Source organism: Melanostigma gelatinosum (genome assembly GCF_949748355.1).
Source record: "Melanostigma gelatinosum genome assembly, chromosome: 2".
NCBI classification, from domain to species: domain Eukaryota; kingdom Metazoa; phylum Chordata; class Actinopteri; order Perciformes; family Zoarcidae; genus Melanostigma; species Melanostigma gelatinosum.
In genome coordinates, this window is record NC_136635.1 from 16,688,803 (window position 1) to 16,709,885 (window position 21,083).

General features: G+C 41.4%; 2 protein-coding genes across 2 annotated transcripts; both read right to left on the bottom strand.

The window, feature by feature from the left end:
- Positions 1-1,180: 1,180 nt before the first annotated feature.
- tmem276b (transmembrane protein 276b) lies at positions 1,181-6,677 on the bottom strand (the record flags this gene model as incomplete). Its single annotated transcript, XM_079294415.1, has 4 exons — positions 1,181-1,554; positions 1,796-1,933; positions 2,914-3,027; positions 6,281-6,677. 4 exons carry the CDS (start codon positions 6,675-6,677, stop codon positions 1,307-1,309), a joined length of 897 nt encoding a protein of 298 aa, XP_079150541.1. The 3' UTR covers positions 1,181-1,306.
- A 2,132-nt stretch (positions 6,678-8,809) lies between these two features.
- Positions 8,810-18,722, bottom strand: slc39a13 (solute carrier family 39 member 13). The gene is made up of 10 exons (XM_079281956.1): positions 18,499-18,722; positions 17,227-17,577; positions 15,461-15,568; positions 14,983-15,125; positions 12,991-13,110; positions 11,509-11,598; positions 10,284-10,334; positions 9,967-10,099; positions 9,788-9,887; positions 8,810-9,555 (listed from the first exon to the last, which is right to left on the bottom strand). Exons 2-10 carry the CDS (start codon positions 17,537-17,539, stop codon positions 9,480-9,482), a joined length of 1,134 nt encoding a protein of 377 aa, XP_079138082.1. The 5' UTR covers positions 17,540-17,577; positions 18,499-18,722; the 3' UTR covers positions 8,810-9,479.
- Between the last annotated feature and the right edge of the window lie 2,361 nt (positions 18,723-21,083).

Sequence of the window (21,083 nt, forward strand, 5' to 3'; positions counted from 1 at the left end):
AGTGCGCATTGCATTGTGGGAACAATAGTGTTCATCACATATATGATTCTCCATATTCTGCTTGTCTCATTGTCTCAGTCGTTACTGAGTCAGATTTTAGTCACTTTGATGACACTTTGGCCCTCCACCAACATGTGATGTTACTATGTTACTGTACTTTGTGCAGATGATGATTTGGAACGCAGCTTGTGCTTTTGTTTTTATCACTGAAGTTGCATTTTTTCCCCTTGTATTACACAAAAAGCCTGACCAATATTGAGGGTAAACAATGGAGCAATCAATTACTCCCTCCACAGTTTGGTTTCATGTTTTTGCTCTTGTCAGCAAACAACCGAGTCGCATCCACAAAATACCTTTACGTTGCTGAAGCCAATAATGGATTCATGCTCCCAGCACCACTCTGTAACTCTTAATCTCCTCCTTACTGTGAGCCACCATCACCTCTAAACAAACAGAAAGCAAACATTCTTGTTCAGAATCTAATTTACACAAACAATGATCTGGATCTACATAGAGATGCATTTTTACATATAGAATCTTTAAAGAAGCATCAAACGATTTTCTTTTCAATGCAGATTTACTTAAGTGTGTTATACCATACTGACCACGCCACTGGATCCATTTTGACGTTACCCTTGGGGCTCACGTGTGATATCAGTTAGTGTGCTACACTAAAGATAAGCAACGGGCAGTCAACGGCAGTTTTTTTCATTTTTTTTTTTTTCATTACGAACAATAAGACAGCTCACATCACTCGACTGAAAGAGGAATGCTGACAAGATGCTCTGGCCTGATGTTTGTGTGTGTGTGGTTTTTTTTTTTCTCCCTTTTGACGGATTTTTCCCGTGATTCATCCGGTGTATGTGTGGAAAAGCATGTTCTGGTGTGTGTGTGTGTGTGTGTGTGTGGCTTTATGCATTTAAGAGAGCACCATTTTAAGACAAATTCTCTTCAGAGAAAACAGTCACCTTTAGATCGCTATAAAGTCAACATGTCAAACATCTGAACCAAAAGAATGTCTTATTTGTGCTAAGAGAGCGATGCCTCGGACATACGTCACTGTAGGTGTTAGTCTTGGTGTTCCTGGAGGTCCCTCTGGGATTTTTTAGAGATTAGGTGTGTGAAGTTTGTCATCACTTTGCTCCTTCTGTCACAACTCAGGCACACTGAACACTGTGGGGGAGATGGCGATGTCGAGGGTGGTGTGAGATGGTGATCAGACAAAAAACTGTTTCAGAGTTAAACATCAAGGTTGGAAGGGTGCGGTTTGTGCGTTCGGTGGGCCAGTCGCTTCACAACGCCTCTGTCACACGGTTCCATTCTCCTGCCTCGGCTTGTGGGTCGTTGTGCGAGTGGGCGTGCTGAGGGAGGGGGCCAAGGTGCAGAGGAAGCCAGCCAACAGCGTGAGACCGAGGCCCCCCCAGGCACAGAACATGGACCAGCCATAGCCATGGCTAATGTCCTCGGGGAGGCCGTACATGTAGCGGGGGTAGCGGGACAACTCAAAGTTGATTCCTGCCACACATGTGCACAAGGAGATGATGCAGCATGTTCCTATGTGAGCAGAGGAGACAATCAGTGATTTAAAATGCTTCCAGCTTGATGATTGAATTCCTACATGTACTGTGCATCTTACTGCAGGACCGGAATCATGTTACTGCTGGATATTGATCTACTCTATCATGATAACCCAAAGATGCTATCAGGTGTCACCAAATAAATACAGAAATTGAATGAAATTGGATTTTGGCTGCATGTTTGTGTGTGGACGTGGGCATATGTGCTCTCACAGTACCTCCCATGAGAAAGAGTAGCCCAGCTACATATTGCATGAGGTCATGCTGCTGGCAGCATCCCAGCACTCCAATGATCCAGCCAAAGAGAATGATGGACACGGCCATGCCCACAAAGCCAGCCGTCATTCTTCTTAGATCTGCAGGAAGAGGTGGAAACGTGACCACTCAAACTCAACAGTGAAGCTAAAAGCTGTTATTGTGTAAACTGGTAATTACTAATGCTGCGTTGTGGTGAGTCTGTTGCTCTCCAACTACAGAGCGGATGGTGAAGTCTTTATCACTCTACCAATAAACCACATTAAAATGTGTTGTTGATAGGCACTAATATTATTTTATATAAGAAAGATATTGTAAATAATGCTTGGGTGTAGCATGTGTATAACATAACATAACATATCAATGCAGATTCACAACAATACTGAAAACAAAACTGACGAAAGGGTTTCAAAACTGAAAATAACACTGATGCAATCCAAGGTCAAACAAGTCCTTCACGCTCTCTCTTTGAACGAGGATTTAAAGTAAGAAATAAAAGCCTATCCACATGTTTTAAGGGAAGAATACTGTATATTGATCTGTCAGACTTAATGTCCTCAGATAAGCCACTCGAAAGCTAATGGCTTCCTAATAGTGATGACCTGATAACCTCTGGTCATGAGTCTAGACGTGAGAGAGAAGCGCTGATGAGGTCAGTGATATATTCAGGAGCGAGGATGACAACAATAGGAGAAAATTGCATTAATTCAGTCAATAATTAGTTTGGCTGTTAAAAAAAAAGACTATTTCATAAATGTCTTTGAAATGATAAACACAAGACAAAAGCTCCCCTCAGAGAACTGAGTCAACCAAACCCCTGAAAATGAACCCTGTCTAGACGATAACATTTTTAGATGACCTATATCAAGAGGGTCAGTCGGGGATTTTCTCAACCTTTACTGTTTTAGTTTTTTGTATTGTATTACTAAATTAGTCTGTTAGTTGAATACAGTAGAACCATGAAGCAGAAACACACACAAACACTGCAAAGAACAGGTACAAATGTATTATTATTATTAATCAGTGACTAAACTATAGTCCAACCAACTCCATAAAGACAGACAAACACGTTGATACTTACGGAGTGCATGCCACTCATCCTGTCGTATGGTCTTTGTGATGTTGATGGGTAAATTTCGTGGTAGGATGGACGAAGAGTAGTGGTACTTGACTGCGGTACATCTTTGAATTATTCCTGGCAGAAAAAGAAAACGATGGAGACAATAACAACTCGAGCACAAATATCTTATATACTAGAGCGAAGTGACAAAAAGAAAATCAAGTAAAAAATCTCATTCTGAACCTTTGCCCAACATGTGGGATTATGAAATATTATAAACACATGGTGGAAAAGCTTCATATTTATTTGACACCCTCACTGAGTTTTAATTTCCTGAGCTGGCCTTATTAACCTCGTGTTCCCAACCACTCCTACGTTGTGATTAAGGGAGGATTAGGAAACAATGTGCAATATGGATTATTCTACCGAAGGCGCCATAAAGAAGCTTAATTGTTCTCATTTAAAGTGAATCTCTTCATAATGACTTGATAGTCAGTGCAGTAAACCGCATTCAAAATAGGCATTCAGAGTCCGATACATTCAGAATTTAAAGACTTTTGTAGTCCAGCTCCTATATGGCAAGCGACACAACAGCTTTATATTTCAATTTCCCTGCAAATCGTCACTTTAGTTTCCCATTTTAGAGAGGGACTGGGATGTTTCTAAAGTACTTTGCATATCTCTCAAGTTAGAACCATGGCAGACATCTTTCTTTTGGTATTGGGAGCTCAATGGACCCTTTTCACAGCAGACGTTTTGGCTTGTCAAAGCAGGAAAAGCACAGGTGTAAATAATCATATTAACGATGGCTCCATTTCATTAAGTGTCCTAGCAAGGCACATCTGTGACTGAGCATGCACAATACCAGAGCCCTGAAACACACCTGAATGCAATGCAGCAGTCATCAGTTTTATTAATTCCACCTGTGCTTTTCCTGCTTTGGTAAGTCAACATACCTGCTGTTAAAAGGGTCCATGGCTCGATAATTCAATCTAAAATTCCCATAACTTTTATCACACTTTTATTCATCTTTGATTTTTAGTCTTTCCTTTCGATAGTTGGAGGAATGATCTTCCAGACTTTGATCTGAATGTTATTTGTTCAGGAAACCCAAGGCTACTATTTAAGAAAGAAGTTTATATTATGAGTGCAGCTTTTTAGGCCAAATATTTCATGTCTTTTAGACAAATTGATGCGCGACATATAGAGAAGTCATCATGTGATACCAAAGTGCAGCCTGCTGCCTACTTAAGGCATTTCAGATACTTTCTTGTACGTCTATAGCTTGAAACGGACGTTTTGAAATGGAAACTACTGTATGCACAACACATTTACTGATGACATCATCATCTATAAAACATACCCAGCTGCTTTGAATGTGGTTTCAATACTGCATATCTCATGTTCTCATCTTTCACAATTCAAAAGAAACAGTCCAATGACAATAACAGACACAATGGTGGCTACCTGGCACATTTTGTAATGCTTTGTACACCTGTGGTAGATCGGATTTGAGCTATTTTAACGAGTTGGACGTCTTCTCAGGAGAGTGTGGGAATCTACAGACTGCGCTTGATTGACATCTCTGTGACTCTCCTGTTAGCTTTGTTCTTCCTATTGGGGTGGGACAAAATGCACCTTCATAAGTCTTATTGGTACATTGAGCTCGGTGACTTAATTCAATTCCCATCACATCATCTGCGGTTTAATCTAATAAGTGAAAACACCTGTGGGGGTGTGAAAGGCCTAATAAAATGCCACACAAAGATCAACAATCACTGACATTTACACTTAGGAAACGTTTGCTGTATAGATCTGGACCATGTGGTGTTATTTAACACTATCAGTGCATATACAGTATGAGTCGACAACAGCAGAGTCCATTTTCCTGTCATCACTGTGATCATAAAGACTGTAATCATGATTAGACAAACATCAGAAACCTCCATACCTGTGCATGAAAACACATTTGCTGAACATAGTTTTGCAAATTGCATCACTTGAAGTTTGTGCATTCTTTGTTCGCTCATAAGACATAATTTAAAGTATGCTGCTGACATCGGATCATTTTTGTGTTGAAACTTGGTCGTCATGCTTTCAAAAGGATGAGTGTGGTTCCTTTAAGGGCATTTATGTTTGTTTTAAATCTTATCGCTTTGACATATGGACCGTCTCTTACAATGTATCATTTATTAGTCATTAGCCTTTATAAATGATCTGTGAAAGCAGTATTAATATGACTTAAAATTGCTCAATATATCAACACCTATATTGGGCCTGAACATGATTATTGAAAAGGAACAAATATGGTCTTAAGAATCAGATAAGATTAAGTAAACGGATTAATATCATGTTTTCACTTACATTAGGTTACATGTAGAATTTCTGTCTAGAGCTACTAGCACTAATAGTAATTAAGACACTGTAGTCATGTGACCACAGTCATTTTTGAATAGTTTATCAACATATACAGTACAAGGTGTGGCCATAATTTCATGCACACATGTACAATTAAGTTAAAACACAACTAAATAAAGACCTTTTCTGAGACAATGTCAATGAAAAGAGTTAAAAACACTTCAAAAAGGCATGTTCTACAGAGGTATTGGATAAACATATTCATACCATGTCTACCCCAGGACGAACAGGTTCAGTCAATTAAACAAAAACATACCTGGGTTGTCATTATGTTTACTATATGTGTGGGTATTAATAAATTGTACACACATTAACTGTGTACCCTTAAAAGTGCCCTTATTCATTATCTTTAGGTAGATAATGGTGCCTCAGACATCTATGGATGATGAAAAAACATGATGTAGTTGAAAATGTCCAGAGAGAATGCTTGAAAGAGAAAAAAGAAATCCCTGGGCTGTTTTTACTGATGTCTACTTTGCAACAACTTCTGATGGACAGCCATGTTTTCTACACAGTGTGTCTTTGTGTCAGTTTTAAGATCTTGGTCTGGATCAGGACTTGCATAAATGAGTGAGGCCTGCAATTTGGCTTTTCAAACCAAATTGAACAATGATTCAGCTTCATTTGCAGTAAGAAATCACATTCTTATGACAGTAAACTTCATGGGATGCTGTGTAGTCTCTTATATGCAAAACGGGTTCAGAAAATAGAGGTGCAGCCATTATCTGGGAGAGAGACTCAGCTAAAGGGGGTTCTCTCAGCACCATGGACAGCGAAATTCGCAAATAAATAAAAGAGACATAAGCTCCTAAAAAAACATCCTAATCTAGTTTCATAACAAATGTAACACGCAGAGACCCGCTACTGTGTGGGCCTCTGTGCCATCCTGTTTGTGTCAGGCTATGTGTGAGCTCATCGCTCAGCATCACGGCCTGGTGCACACAAGAAAAGCCAGACTGCTCGTGTTTACCTTTGTAAATAAGGTCTTCGGTCTCCATGTCGAATCCCTCCCGGTGACACTTCCTCCAAAGCCCGGAGATGGTGGAGTTAAACTGCCGGCTGCAATGAGACTCCATGGGAGACGCAGCGGCCATGAAGTGCCGCTTCCCCCGGATGAGAGCTCCAGCATCTGGGCCGTTACCTTTCCTCTCCAGGCTCTTTGGAGGCATCTGGAGGGGGAGGTTGTGGTTTGAAATGTAGATGTAGCCCGGGTCGTTACGCTTGTTGGCATAGTTTTTACACCTCTCTCGATGTCTCCTCGCGTCAGTCTCGTACCAATAATCGGTGCAGATCGCCATGGCGAGCAGCCCGAGCGCACAGAAAGCCAAGAAGAGCCCTGTGCCTGTTAATATTTTCATAGCGGCCATCTTCCCCGCTCGATGGAGAGCCCAAACAATCGCAGGAAGGTTCCTCCGTGGCCGTGGTGGTGGTGGTACCGCGTGAAATGAATCACGACGGCACTCACAGCCTCACGCAGTCCTGCACTAGGAGCATAATGGTGCAAGGCCAGCGTTGTCTGGACTGGATGCTGCGGTCTATTGTTGTGGTACCCGGTGGATGCAATGTTGTTCCCACCATCTGTTATGGTACAGGAGGAGAGGAGAGGGGATGGATGGCGACCAACGCTGTGAGGAGGAGGCAGGGGCAGTGATGTAGTTGCGCTCTCTCTCCTCCAGGCTGTCGCGGGATGGGGTGGACAGGAAAAGTGCTGCTCCGCTACGCGGGAGTGGTCATTTGTGATGCTTGAATGGCTGGATTTATTTATATTTTGGGGTAAACATGTAAAACACAGGTGCTGTGGACTCCTTTATTTTTCTGCCTATAAATAACAGCAGTGGTTTCTTTAAATCATTAGTTACAATATAATTGGTGACTCAACCATAGTGTTTACTTTATTGTGGATGTATGACTCAGCCAATTAACCTAATGGATATGAGATTAGTGCCAGGTCTGCCTTTAGAGATGTTTAAAAATTAAATATAATTTTCTAAAATGAATACATTTCATGCAAACAGGTACTTTACCGTTCTGAGAGACAGGGTAGCATATATTACTTAAGCAGAGTAACCTCTGTGGTTCTCACCGCAACACATTGGTAGTTCAAGCTTTATTAATACAGGTTGGTCCAATGAGAGCAATGCACTCTTTTTGCATGAGGATCTTGTGTACATGGGCACAAAACAAACATTGAGACAAACAAACAAGACTATCACTAAAAGAGGAGGATGGCAAACAAAAAAGAAAGACATCAAACCAGCAATAAAGACAACAGTGAGGAGTAAAGGCCTCGATAGCTTTAAGAGCTGTGTTGCTCAGATCTGTTGCAGGTCTAGTCAGTATTGGAGTCAATTAAATCTTTAAAGTGGCTGAAGATATTTAGTGGTCCAGTTTGAGATCCTGTTGCAGTTCATTATAGTGTGGAGCCAAGCATTCTAATGCCTATAATCAACCAACACAAGATCTAGTAAGGCGGTCTGAGATCAATCAAACACATTTGAATTGAATTATAAGTCTACACTGAGCCAACTCTTACACATACTCAAACCTTTAATTCCTTACTTCTGATCATCTTGCATGTAAATGACTCAGCCACTGTAAATGATAGACAATTTGATAGCATAGGACCACATTACTCTGATATAATTGTTTTCACGTGTGTATAGCTCTTAACGTCTGGGTTGTGTTGGAGACGTTCACGGTTTTGGCATACGACATGGTGACCTCAGCACAGTCATTAAATCAAAAGGCTGACAGAAATGGATTTTGTGAGCAGAACCTCAAAACAACTGAGCAGATGGTTATATTTGTCATCAACAAGCCCAGATCGTCTAATTCAGACCTGAACAATGAAGTTAATGGAACACAGCTGAGAATCAATGAAATATTTGTCACTCATGTGTTTGCACTACAGTGTACATAGTGGTTGTTTGTTTGTCCTCCTGTGCTGTGACTGAGGAAGGCTCCCACAGACAACAGGCCGCTCACAGGCTGATGACTAGGAAGGCAACCCGCGGTGGAGTCGTTATGGCAACAGAAGCTTGCCAAACAGACTGTGTTGAAATTGGACAAGTGTGAACACACAATCAATACCCCCCCCCCTCCCCCGACTCCCATATGACATTTTAGGCATAGGATCTCTGCAGTAAAAATATGCTCATGGTGGACAGGTTTTTGTGCAGCGAGGCCACAACGCACTGGGCTGCCTCAGCACCTTGACACAGCTCCACCAATCCATATCAAGATATCCTAATCCCACTGAGATCATTATCACACCCGTGTTACAGGTCTTCATACTAATTGTCTATGTGTGGTCTCTTCGTTGTAAAGTTCATAAACAGCAGTTTTTCTTTATATGTATGAAATTGACATGTTTTTTTTTCCAGGGGTGGAAACTTTATGCTGTATGAAAAATCCTGCATGGTGATGTTTCTAATAGTTATCTGTCCCTCGTCTCACTGACTTCTTGGCAACAGTATAAATTAAAGCAGATTATTAAACAGTAACAATCTTTCTCATCAATTAATTTCAACTTTATTACAATTATTATTTGTCAAGCAGAGATCAAAAGGTGCAGACTGGACTGTGTGAAGAAGATACAAAACATAAAGAAACTGTACGTTGGTGTAACAGACCATCCCGACTTCTTGGCACTTATATCTTAACAAGACAAAAGGATTGCATGGCGGTGGTGCACGTCTAATAAAACTATAGGTTGCTTGTCTAATTTTTAATAAATATACAGCAGCTACATCAGAAAAATATCAATATATACAATGTTTAAACAATTTAGTGTTTAATACATTTTAAAAGAGGACGTCCTGGTAGAGTCCAATAATAATACCTGCTCTGTTGAGCTGGTACATCAGGAGTACCTGTGTAAAACAACATGATTGTCTGATCAACGATATAAGACAATTTGGTAACAGAGATCCACACAAACCCTCTTAGTTCCAGTGATGTTTTAGTTTGGCACATTTTTAAAGTGTCTGCACAAATGTCTTGTCTGCAGATCAAGAAGGTCTTCCATCCATAAAGTGACGTTCTTCTGTCAGACATTTGTTTTAGTGTAACATGTTTCCAGGAATGAGCGGTACCGGATTAAAAAGGGGATGGTGGAGAATGCAGAGTCTTAGTGTTCGGTTAAGGCGAGAGAAGGGTTTCCTCCATGTTCAATTAACCACGGCAGAGAGCACAGCCATGACCGCCACGCCACAGAAAATGAGCAGGATCTGCAGTAGAGACTGCCTGGTAAAAAAAAAAAAAAAAAGGGCACAGATTCAGACAGAATCGAGGACATATAGTTCAAAAGTTCAGTTTGTAGACATTATTCTTACATCCACTGTCTCAACTCCAACAATACAGAACAGGTTAAAAGGTACCCTGTGGAGGTTTTGGCCACTAGCAGCACTACGGAGCCATGTTTTAATAAGTGGCTCCCCATTGTGTGTGTAATGTGAACACGCACAAATGTGCATACCTTAAACTGGACTCCTCTAGCAGGTCAGGCACCACATTCACCAAGGCTATGTAGAGGAAGCCCCCGGAGGTGAAAGGCAATATCCAGGCAGTGGCATTTTCTAGAATCAATAGGAAAGACTTATGCATCATTCTGGCAACTGTGAAATGGTTTGATTGTATGCATGCTGAGAAGCTTACCTGTGCCTTTTGGTGACTGAGCGCACAGAGCGAAGCAAGCTCCCAACACACCGACCAGCGCCGTGGAGAGCTGCATGCGGGCGGCACTCCACCGGTCAAACCCGGCCCTCAGAAGAATGGCAAAGTCTCCCACCTGCAGACGGGGACATTTCCCCCAGCAGAAGAATGGCGAAACATTTAGCGTGTTTACAAGCACTCGAGCAGTCTGATGCTTCCTATGTACTTTCTGCTATGTAAACATGAAACCATCAAGTGAACCTCAAATCTTTACATTTAGAAATCATATAAACAATTTAACCCAGGACTCTGTATCTCACCTCGTGGGGGATTTCATGGAGCAGGATCGCAAAGGTGGTGAGGAACCCAACCTGCAAGAGAAGTTTCATTTACACTGCTTTGTCTTACGTGGTAAAGAAATGTGCTCAGTAGTAACAGAGGGGAAATGTGTGACAGCACCTGAGTGAAGTGATAAGCTCTATATGTTAAGCTGGCAGTGCATAGTGCAAAGAGGGAAAATGTAAGAGACAAAGTACAAACTCGGAGCAGCCTAAAGAGCTGTGAAGCTGTGACAGCTTAAAGTCTTTAAAAGTGTTTATAATCCTTCATGAAGAGACCTCTCAAGTGTGTACAGAGCGTACTCGCGCACACGACATGTAGATGAGACGCTATTGGATATCTACATGTCAGTGAGCTCAAACCAGTTAGTTAGAGTAGAAAATATAGCCGAAAAAATCCATTCGGCAATAGTATAGATTACTGACTTCTTCTGTGTCATCCTTTGCTTGAAAATTGAATTTTGTAAAAGGTTTAAAATGTTTAGTAGGTAATAGTCTTAATAGACTTAATTATAGTAAGTAATGTACAAATATTAGTATTTCACAATGAATCATATTTAACTACCGCTGCATTGATACAGATCATTTTCATACAGTATGTTATTATGGCAAATACTGTGATACATGTGCGAGGGAGTAAACAGAGAACACCGGTGAGATGTCTTGTATGTGTATGTTTGTGAACTTCCTCTCTGGCACACTGATCATAGTTCATGCTGCTGGCCTTATGTCTCTCCAGCTGGCCGCTCTCCTTCCCACAGCTACAAATATACACTAACCCACTGAAGCGACGCAAATACATGTTCCTGCACTTTAAAGTGCACCTTTTTGAACAAGCCTGTCAGATGATGCAGCAAGAATAAGTAGCAAACTGAAAAAGTTTGTTTTAATCAATGTTGGAATGAAAGTCCACTGAGCGGTCCAACTTTAAGACGGTGGGGCTGCTGATACGACAGGTCTGCTGCTCCGCCATCGAGCCTACGCCGCCAAACACTGTACTCACAAAGAAGGTGTTATATTGTGTGTCCTCATTCCCAAGAGTTATCACAAGCCTCCAAAACTCAATTTATAGACCGTATCTTTACTAAAGACAAAGCCTATGAGCAACATAAAGCACAGCAGATGTCTTTTTTCCCCGTGTGAACCACATTTGAATGAGAACTACAAGCATTCTAAGATGACTGATTCTTAGGTTGTGAGTTCTTACTTTTTTGCTAACCAGGAAACTTCCTGCTACAGCCAGTCCATGGGTGAAGTTGTCGATGCAGTTGGCCAGTAGGTTTAGGTATCCACTTGTCTGTGACACACAAACACAATGCCACTGTTACTCATGTTACCCTCGATTAGTCGAAACCACGAGTATGGTCAAGAGGAATCTGATCAGATATCAGTCACAACATTCTCTTTCCTAACAGAATCCTGGTTGTTTTCGGTGTCAGCTAAAATTGGCTCCCCGCTTTGTAGTCTGACCCCTTTAAAGTGCGGCAGTAAATTATCCGTTCCTCTCAGGAAACAAAGAGCATCTGAACTTAGGGGGACGAAGGCAACTGGTGCCTGCGGCCCAACCGCGGCGACGCGAGCGTCTCCGATTGATTGCAAAGCTGGTGATGGGCCATTTCTGGGGCCATTTTATTGTTGTAATAAACTGTTGAATTGTGCAGGATGTACGCTGCCACTCAACCAACGTGTGCTGGGAGAGGCTGCAACCCTGACGAGGACGAGTAAAGGAAATGGACGGGTGAAAGGATTATTCACGACATTTCTTTATGATAAGTTTCTTTTTTGGAAGTCTCAATCAAAGTAATAACAGTTTAAATAGGTTTTTTGTTAACTTTCTAGAAAAGTTTTATTGGAAATAAATAAAACATTTTGGTGATCCTGAAGTGGTAATGTGGTTAAATCAATCACACTTTCCTGATTGACTGTTGAGGTGATTTATTATGTATTGGTAAAAAAAACTTCACGAGCTACTTGAGTGGAAGTTTTCCGTTTATTTTCGTATCATCTAACCCTCTCTGAGCTTTCCGATTGGAGATAAACACCGCCGAAGTCAAACTAAAAGGCGAGGGATTGCTTATCAGAATTAAATGTGTGATGTCACTCGTAACCCACCCCCTTTTCCGATGGAAGCGGTTTGTTCATTTTAAATAAAGTGGTGTGAATGTTTACCAAGTCAAATTCAGTGTAAAGGATTCAAGGGTTCATTTGCACATACGAGTAATGTATGTGGTGAGATGCAATGTGGCGTGCTTAAATTACTGATGGGAAAATATGGATTGGAAAAAAGAAAAAGAAAGGCTAAAATTGTATAGGTAAAAAAACGTGCAAATATGCAATGTATAAGGCAGTGCAGAGGATTTGCTGACACTGTGATAGACGTGGCCGAGAACATACAGGGGTCAGAGTTTAAAGGCAAAGACCCTCAGTCTTGAGAGGGGGATGCACTGTAACATTTAAAATAGCCAGTTTATCTTTCCGATTTTGGTTTAATTGAGCCAACTATGTTGCTGGTTATGAACTGAACTACATGAATCAGTTTAGAGGCTTGAAGAAGCAAGAAATACATCTCTTGCATAACCAACCAATGTCAAGCATTTACCCCCAGTGGTGTCTCTTTAAAAAAAAGAAAGAAAAAATACATTTTCTGTCGGTCTTGTTAACTGGGAAATGTCTTGGCTGTCAGAATTACCTTGATTTTCTCTGATCTTTCCTGCAGACTCTGCTGCTTGGATGCTTTCCATGACTCAGCATGGTGCCCATTTCTGACTGATGCCGATGCCTTTCCACTGAAAGCTGAAATAGACTGCGACTGTGGAGAAAAAGGGAAGAAAATCAAGGAAAAATAAACATGTCCCCACGTGAACCATAACCCCAACATCTATTTTTAAAGACATTTTAATACGTTTGTCTGTTCCATCAGTACATACAATGCCATTGGAAGGGCTCGTTTCCCTAAAGGAAACCACACCATTCTTACCAAAAACAGTTAAGTTAATCGTCGCCTGGATTCAACAGCGCAATTTACATGCATTTCATTGCTGCTCCCACTGTGTGTCAGTGGCTTTCCCCTCCTGCCAGCAGAACAGCTGGTGTGTTGAATTATTTCCCCCAACTTCCTACATATGAAGGAATAAGCAGGCATTTGTACTTTTGCCTCATTTTTTCAGACATTACAGATGACCTATAAATTCCAACACTGCTCAACAGGTTTCTAATTTGAATATAAGAGAAGAGACATTTCAGGCTATAGCCTCCGTTTTCCGAGAACAGCCAACTTCCCTCATTCAGAAACCACTTATGTTGCCATTTAGACTGATCGTCAAATTAAGTGAGAGGGAAATAGCCTGCTGTCTTCTGGTCGCGGCAAGGAAATGTTTTCTCCATGTCTATGATTGAAGCATGAGGAAGTAATGAAGCCTGATGATTTTTTTGGGAGGGGCTGAGATTGGAGCTAAATTACCACTGCAATACAGCTGATTTAAAATGAACTGAAAATGCAAAACTGATAGAATCTCTTACAATAAACATTGCAGCTCTCCACCCATATGATGCATCCATCAAAAACAATGACCAAATTGGAGTAAAAGAAGTGCAGCTTGTGACAGTCCTTGCACATTTTGGTGAGATTTGCTTAAACCCAGAGTGTTGTAAAAGGAAAAATACGCATCACCTCTGTCTCTCTCACACACCGTCGCACTCTATTGTTGCCTCTGTCTACAAGCTGAGTGCTCTCCGGTGGACACTGAAATGACTAAAGCAGCTGCTTTACCCCGGCACTATAAATAGACTCTAGTGGAGGAGCTGAGCCGTGGACTCCAATCCCCCCCCCCCCCGACCCATCACTGGTAACACAAAGGGAGGATGAGACCGCCTTTACAAACATACTGCAACCGGCCATTCACTGTCAACAATGAAGTCATGCGTTAAAAAGTGACTCATCAATCTTGCAGAGTCACTATTTTAAATTAATTTCTAAACAATAAACTACAACTTTGATGCTCATCGAGACAAGCATCTAATTTTGACACAAATTAACACACTAATTAAATAATAAATATAAACATATAAATATAATATAAAAGATTAGTTTGCTCATTGATAAAGATCCATTTCATAACTATTCATACTAAGAGGATGTTAAAGGAATAGCTTGACATTTTGGGAAACGTGCATATTTGCCAAGATGTAGATGAAAGAGATCGATGCCACTCTCTATGTCTGTCTGGTTAGCTTAGCACAAAGACTTGAAACAGGGGGAAACAGCTAGCCTGGCTTTGTCCATGCTTAACAAAATCTAAATCTCAGTCATTAAAATGATAATCTCTCATTTGTTTAATCTGAACAAAAACCTTCGTGTAAAAACAACTGCTTGTGGTTTTATGTGCTGGATTAACATCCTGGAGTCTCCAGCTGCCTGGCATCCTCACGGCAACAACGAGATGTGTCAGAAGTATTGATTTTCTCATCAAACTCTCGCAAGAAAATTATTATAATCAAACTATTCCTTTTAAATTCTTCCCGGTCCAAGGAGATCTTTGATAGGCTGGTTGGACAGTAGGTCATCTGATGCTACAGTCACCAAAACACAGAAATATGCAGACCAAGCATACTTATGAAAACAAAAACATGTGAAGGCTGGTATTAACATTTCTTCTGAAGACATTTCAGCTGAAACACTTACAGCAGAGTTAGAGTTCATGTCTGAATTTGACGAGGGATCCTCGTCGCTTCCTTGGTCTGGGAACATCTTCTCCAGGACGAGGAAGGCCAACAGGCCAGCGATTACCCACAAGCCCTGGGTCATGTAGTGGTTGTGTTTACCAGCTGGGATGAAAGCAGAGAGATTCAAACAAGACTGAATGAGCAAATGTACAAGTGAAAACCGAGCTACAACATGGGGGAGTGCTACAATCAACAACTTCAACCAAGAGTTGCATTTAATAAACATAATAAATGTAATGGCATATTTGTAATATATATATATATTTATATATATATATATATATATAAATTTATATATATATATATATATATATATATATATATATATATATATATATATATATATATATATATATATATATATTATTCCCATGTATGTTTAAGAGGGGTCAGAGAAATGAAAAATTAGTATTAGTATTAGTGGAAAGGAGACCCACCTGAAGAGCGAGAGAGCTCCCATGCCTCAGGGAGGAGGTGAAGGAATACGTCACCAAGAAGACCGCCAATAGCAAAGCTCAGGAGCTGCTTCAGCCTCTGGCGCCCAGCTGAGGAAACACAGGGAAGGAGAGTAGAGGAAAAGGGGTAGCAATTACTGAATACTGTGTTTAATTAAGAACTGCAGCTTGGTTTTGTGTGATTGTGACATCCCTCCGTCTGCCTGTTGCTTGTGTGGTTGGTTTGGCTTCCTGGCTCAGGAGCCAACGGGCAGAGTGGGAAAGGACATGAGGAATCTGCCTACACCCGAGGAAATTTGGCCTTAGCCTATTTATCTTTGCTTCCTCCCAGGCCTCCACTCCACCGTCTGGTTACGGTGTTGTGCTTAGTTTGCACCCGTCCCATCACACACTTAACTCATCCTTATTATTACCGATCTACCCGATTAACATACATATCCCTATTTTATCTCATGTGTGATTCACGTTTTTGTCACTGACTTTAGGGCAGTTTGTGACATCGTCTTTCTTTTTAGCACCAAGGTTAATTCCTCTTTGATTTTTTAAATATAAAATGGCACCATTTCAACCGATTCATTCGTAATTTTTTAACAAGTTAAACATGATGCACACAAATCCACAAAACAGTGGCTCTGGCTCAGGCTACTAATATACACAGAGATTATGTGCTCCACAGAACTTTTTTCATGTTTAGGAGTTTCCTCAGTAACGACTAACCTCCGGTCAGGACTGCACTTGAAAACCCCACGGCCTAAAATGCATCTGGAATGCCGCGTTCCTGTGGGTGGGGCTGATCAAGAGGCTGCAGGCCTCAGACTGACCTGCCTGGTCTGGTTAGTGAAGTGTTTCCACTCAGTTTCTCTCATGCGCAAATTGAAAATTCACATAAAAAACAGATGGATTGAGACGCACTTTGCGGGTTCACTTGAGATTACCTGACAGACAACATATCCAAATTACTTTTAATTACTTTTTTTTAATTATTTGTTTTCCACTGTATAGTCATATTCAATCTTTATCTGGTGTGGAACTGGGGGATCTTTCAACTGACAGTCTGACATTGTTCCCATTCAGTACAACACGCAGCTCTTGCTTCTGAACAAAAACAAATGGCCGGTAAGTAAAAAGTTTCCTGTAAATTGAAATCCTTCAGCCTCATCTATACTTTAAGGCATGTTTATGCAGAAAAATATGCAATGGAGCTCATGCCTTAAGTATTTTTACAGGAAGTCCAAATGCCGAAGGAGATGCAGCTGTGTCTAGGACTGGCTGACTCAGACGCAGCAGAACTACTTGTTGAACTCACTGGGGTTATTTTTCCCCCTTTAGAAGGTGCGCAGATTTATTACGGAGCCACTAACGAGCTGGCATCTTACGTATACACTTAATAGGTTAATGCGGCTGAAATATTTATTTTACTGCACACATTTGAACTCTGAACTCTTCTGCTGTCAACACTGAAGTCTTTTTGTCATTTTATAGCTGTTTGATCTTCACATGGCACCATTTGTGTTCATGTTGACATGTACTGACTGATTCCTGCTTTTCAAAAAATTAAACAAACTTAAAAGGGCATCTTTTCCCTTAAGTTACAGAGATATCATGATGTATCATTGATACATGTCTTGCCATACATTAACAGAATTGTCTATGTGTATTATCAATGTTGCTCTAAGGACAATAGTGTGATAGTATCGTATTGGGAGTAATTCACATGCAAGTTTAGGCTACATGTGGCCATCTCTTACCTTCTGTTTTGAGGGCTGCTCCAGCTTCAATGGGAATGACAATAAGGGGTAAAATCCCACTGAGGCCAACAGCAACAGAGCCCACCAGGGACAAGAGCCACACGTGAAACTCTTCGCTGTATAAGATGTTTGCTTGCAGGTAATCGGTCAGGCTGGGGCCCGGTCCTGCAGCAGAGGCTGTTGCATGTGCCATAGACGTTTGTGTCATCTTGTGGCTGCCTGATGCCCCTGCAGAGGTCAGCATCAGCAGGGTAATGGGGATAAACAGAGCAGCTACAGCCCAGCTGGGCTTCCTGCAGCTTCCACCTTTCATCCGTCCCACGGTCCAAAAAGCACTTGCAGCCAGTAATGCTGCAAGAGATGCACACTTTCAGACAAACAGGCCTCCCCTGCACCGTCTCGAACACATAGGAACATTTTAAATAAGCATGAAGTTAAGTCTGCAACTCATCATTATTTCACATCGATTAGACAAAGCAGCACATCCTCGCAAGTGAGAGGCTGGAATAGGCGTGCTTGCATTTTTGGTTGACCCAAATAAAAATATATATATATTTTGTTTAACTACAACCAGATGTAAATTGTTGTTACTGTGACCAGCTGCCGACACATGCTTAAATTGCGTTAAAAGTGAAGTTGCGCCAGGGAAAGAACAATCCACAAGTACCAGAGTCCAGTGCGTGCTTCCTGTTGGCAGCTGCCTGCGGATATCTGGCAGCGCTCCTTTAAAAGGGTACCGTCGGGCTCCAGTGAAAAGTTGAAGTGGCGTTAACCTCACTGCAACTGTTAATCACCTTCTGCAGTAAATGCTGCGATATAACGTAACATCTGGGATTAATAAGTGTTTAAAAACATCTGCTGCTCATCATGTTCCTGTCGGTACGCAGGACAGATGAAGGATCACAAACACTGCACGATAACGTCAACTAACGTTGAATACTAAATACTCAGACAACTGAAGCGCCACGGTGCTAAACTTACGAACAATGCGGCGAAGGAACGTTCCACTGAAACCCCGTGCGTTTGACAAAAGACACACTGAACTAACGGTAGCTAACTCTGTGCGTAAAAGTCAGCAAGCTAACGCTAGCTGGTAAACAGTCAGAGCCTTGTAACGTCCCACAGTCTGCCACAGACGTTAGCTCACACACGAAATCACGGCAAAACTAACGAAAACCCAACACTAAAACTACTTTGAGTAAGTTAGTGCGAACTTTAGGGGTCGAAAAACATCAAATAACGACATGAATGTGACATTTAATGTTTTAATACCTTGTCGTTTCTGCAGGATTTGCACCAGTGTGTCCCTGCCATCCAGGCCGACGTGATGAAGGCAGGATTGCGCCGCTGAGTTTCCCCAGAGTCCCAGCTGCGGAGGGCAGGGATCCGCTCGCTGCAGGAGTAACTGTCGGTCACCACGGCTCCCCAAAACAGCCACGTGTCAGGATCCTGGAGAGGGGGGGACCCGTATAAACAGGAGAGGAGCGACGGGACATGGATCCCGCCCCACCAAAGATTTCAGGAAGTAACGTTCACGTAACATTTTGCCCCAAGAACTCCAGGAGAAGCCCCCAGGAGGAGAGTTTTGTTATATTTCATTGGCATGGTGGGAAAGAAACAGGAGAGAATGAACCCAGTGCTTTCTTACACACTAGCTGAGAATAAAGTAGTCGATGTTTACATTCAGGCACAATAACACACACAGTCATAAAGGTTACAGTGATTTTTAGCATAAGCTTTGGATATCATCACCATATAAGTTCACATTTGTATACCATCAAGTGAGACCCCCCCCCCCCCCCCCCCCCAAAAAAACAATTATTATATAACATGTTTCATGTATAGCCACGAAGATATTTTATCACAAGTGAAAAGTGCATTTACACAAGTACTGTAGCAAAGAACAATTTTAAAGTATGCTTGTACTTTAATAGTTACAGTTCATACTTTTACTCGACCACATTTCAGAGGCAAATATTACGTTTTTCACTCCATTACCTATTTTTGACAGCTGGAGTTGTTAGTTACATCACAGATGACGATGTTTCATAAACAAACATATGGTAAGCTTACAAAACAATGCATTGACAAAGACTGAACCGCTGGTTTGCAACCTTTTATGGGTTGTGACCCCATAAAAACATACCCTATTTACTTGGTGCTTCTGGTCATCTTTCAGATGTCTAAACGTTATTAGGAGTTCCACCAAAAGAGACATTTATCCTCTGACCTTTTCAGTTGGTTTCATTTAAAGTTACTGCGAGGAAATGTTACCTGGTTGTGAAACAGTGCCAATGTAACACTGAAGCCTCTATGGCCTACGTAAGCAAACAAGACCATCAGCTAGAATGTTGTTTTTTTCTATATAGTAATCGTATTGCTTGTAATTGGTGCCATCGGGTCGGCTTCTCTGTGAAATTAGACAAAAATCATGCAGGTTCCCAAGACAGCTCAGCTCCGGCTCCAGCGGGGCCTCTGGCCTGCTGTCAGGAGCTCCGGTGGGAGGAGGAGAGCTCAGCGCCCGGCAGCAGCCTCTCCTCCTCCGGCCGGGAGCAGAGCTTTGCCTCGCTGCTCCTCTGGGAGCCAACACCGACACCACGCTGCTGGAAGTGTAGGCTTCATTGCTGGGCCTGTGGAGGGAAGGGAGAACCAGAACTGAGCGGGTCAGACTGTCAGACCCTGCTGCAGTAAAATGTAAGGTTTTCCAAAGGGACTTTGACGCTCGGAAACACTACCGCTTTGGTCCACAGGGACCGCCAAAATCAACACAAAATGAAAGTTCCTTGAAGTAACCTTAAATAACTGATCCAACTTTTTTAATGTGTCAAAAAAGGGAAAAGATAAGAGAAAAGTTCAACAAAAATGAATACAAGGTATTAAAACATTAAATGTCACATTCATGTCGTTATATGTGTGTATTAGAACGTTGTTTTGTCTTCCATCCTGCCCCATTGATTATCTCACAACCCATCAGATTCATTTGGAAGAGGCCTGACCCCCAGGATGGGAGCCACGAAGCCAAATCTACCAAACTGTCTATAAAGTAGTCAAAACTATAGCTCCACCTCGAGCAGCTGCAACAATAAAATACTTATTCAACATTAACAAACTAACATTATCATAGATTCTAATATATTTGGGTCATTTTTGCAAAATTAGTGCATTTTACATTACTTCTGTACTTTTACTGAGGTCTGATTTTGAATGAATGCAAGACATTTACTTAGAGTGCAGCAGTTTTATGAATGATGTAGTTATTCTTTCATCTTCTCTTAAACTGTCTTTCAAACAAAAACTGTTTGAAAATGGTCAATCATTCAAAGTAACTGTAAAAGTAAAACTGCAAAAGTAACTGTTTTTGAATATACATTCTGTCAAGGTCCACAACAAGCACTTTGCTCCCATGTTTGGGTCCCGAGGTGTTCAGGACCATCTCCCCACCTCACCTGTAGAGCACCCAAGGTCCAACAGCACAAAACATTTCCTTAATTAATGGCTTGACCAGCAGGTGGTGCATTTGACAGGAGTTCACTGCATGAATTATCGTGTGGCATTTGCCCTGACAAGAGTCAAGAAAACAAATCATTATATTACCACAGCAATTACAATCCATCTGCTTTTTAAATTAGTTTTGCACTTGTAGCTAAACACACTCAGGTCAGCAGTCTCTCCTGAGTTAAAGTAAGACTACTTGACACGTTCTAGAGATCAACTGTAAAAAACTGACATAAAGATAAGATGAATTGTTTTAAATGTACAAATGTATGGTAATTAACACTCTTAACTCCGTTCAACAACATTGTCGGACGACATGTTCTCGAGGCATGTTGTTTTTAACATTTAAGAAGTCCACCCAA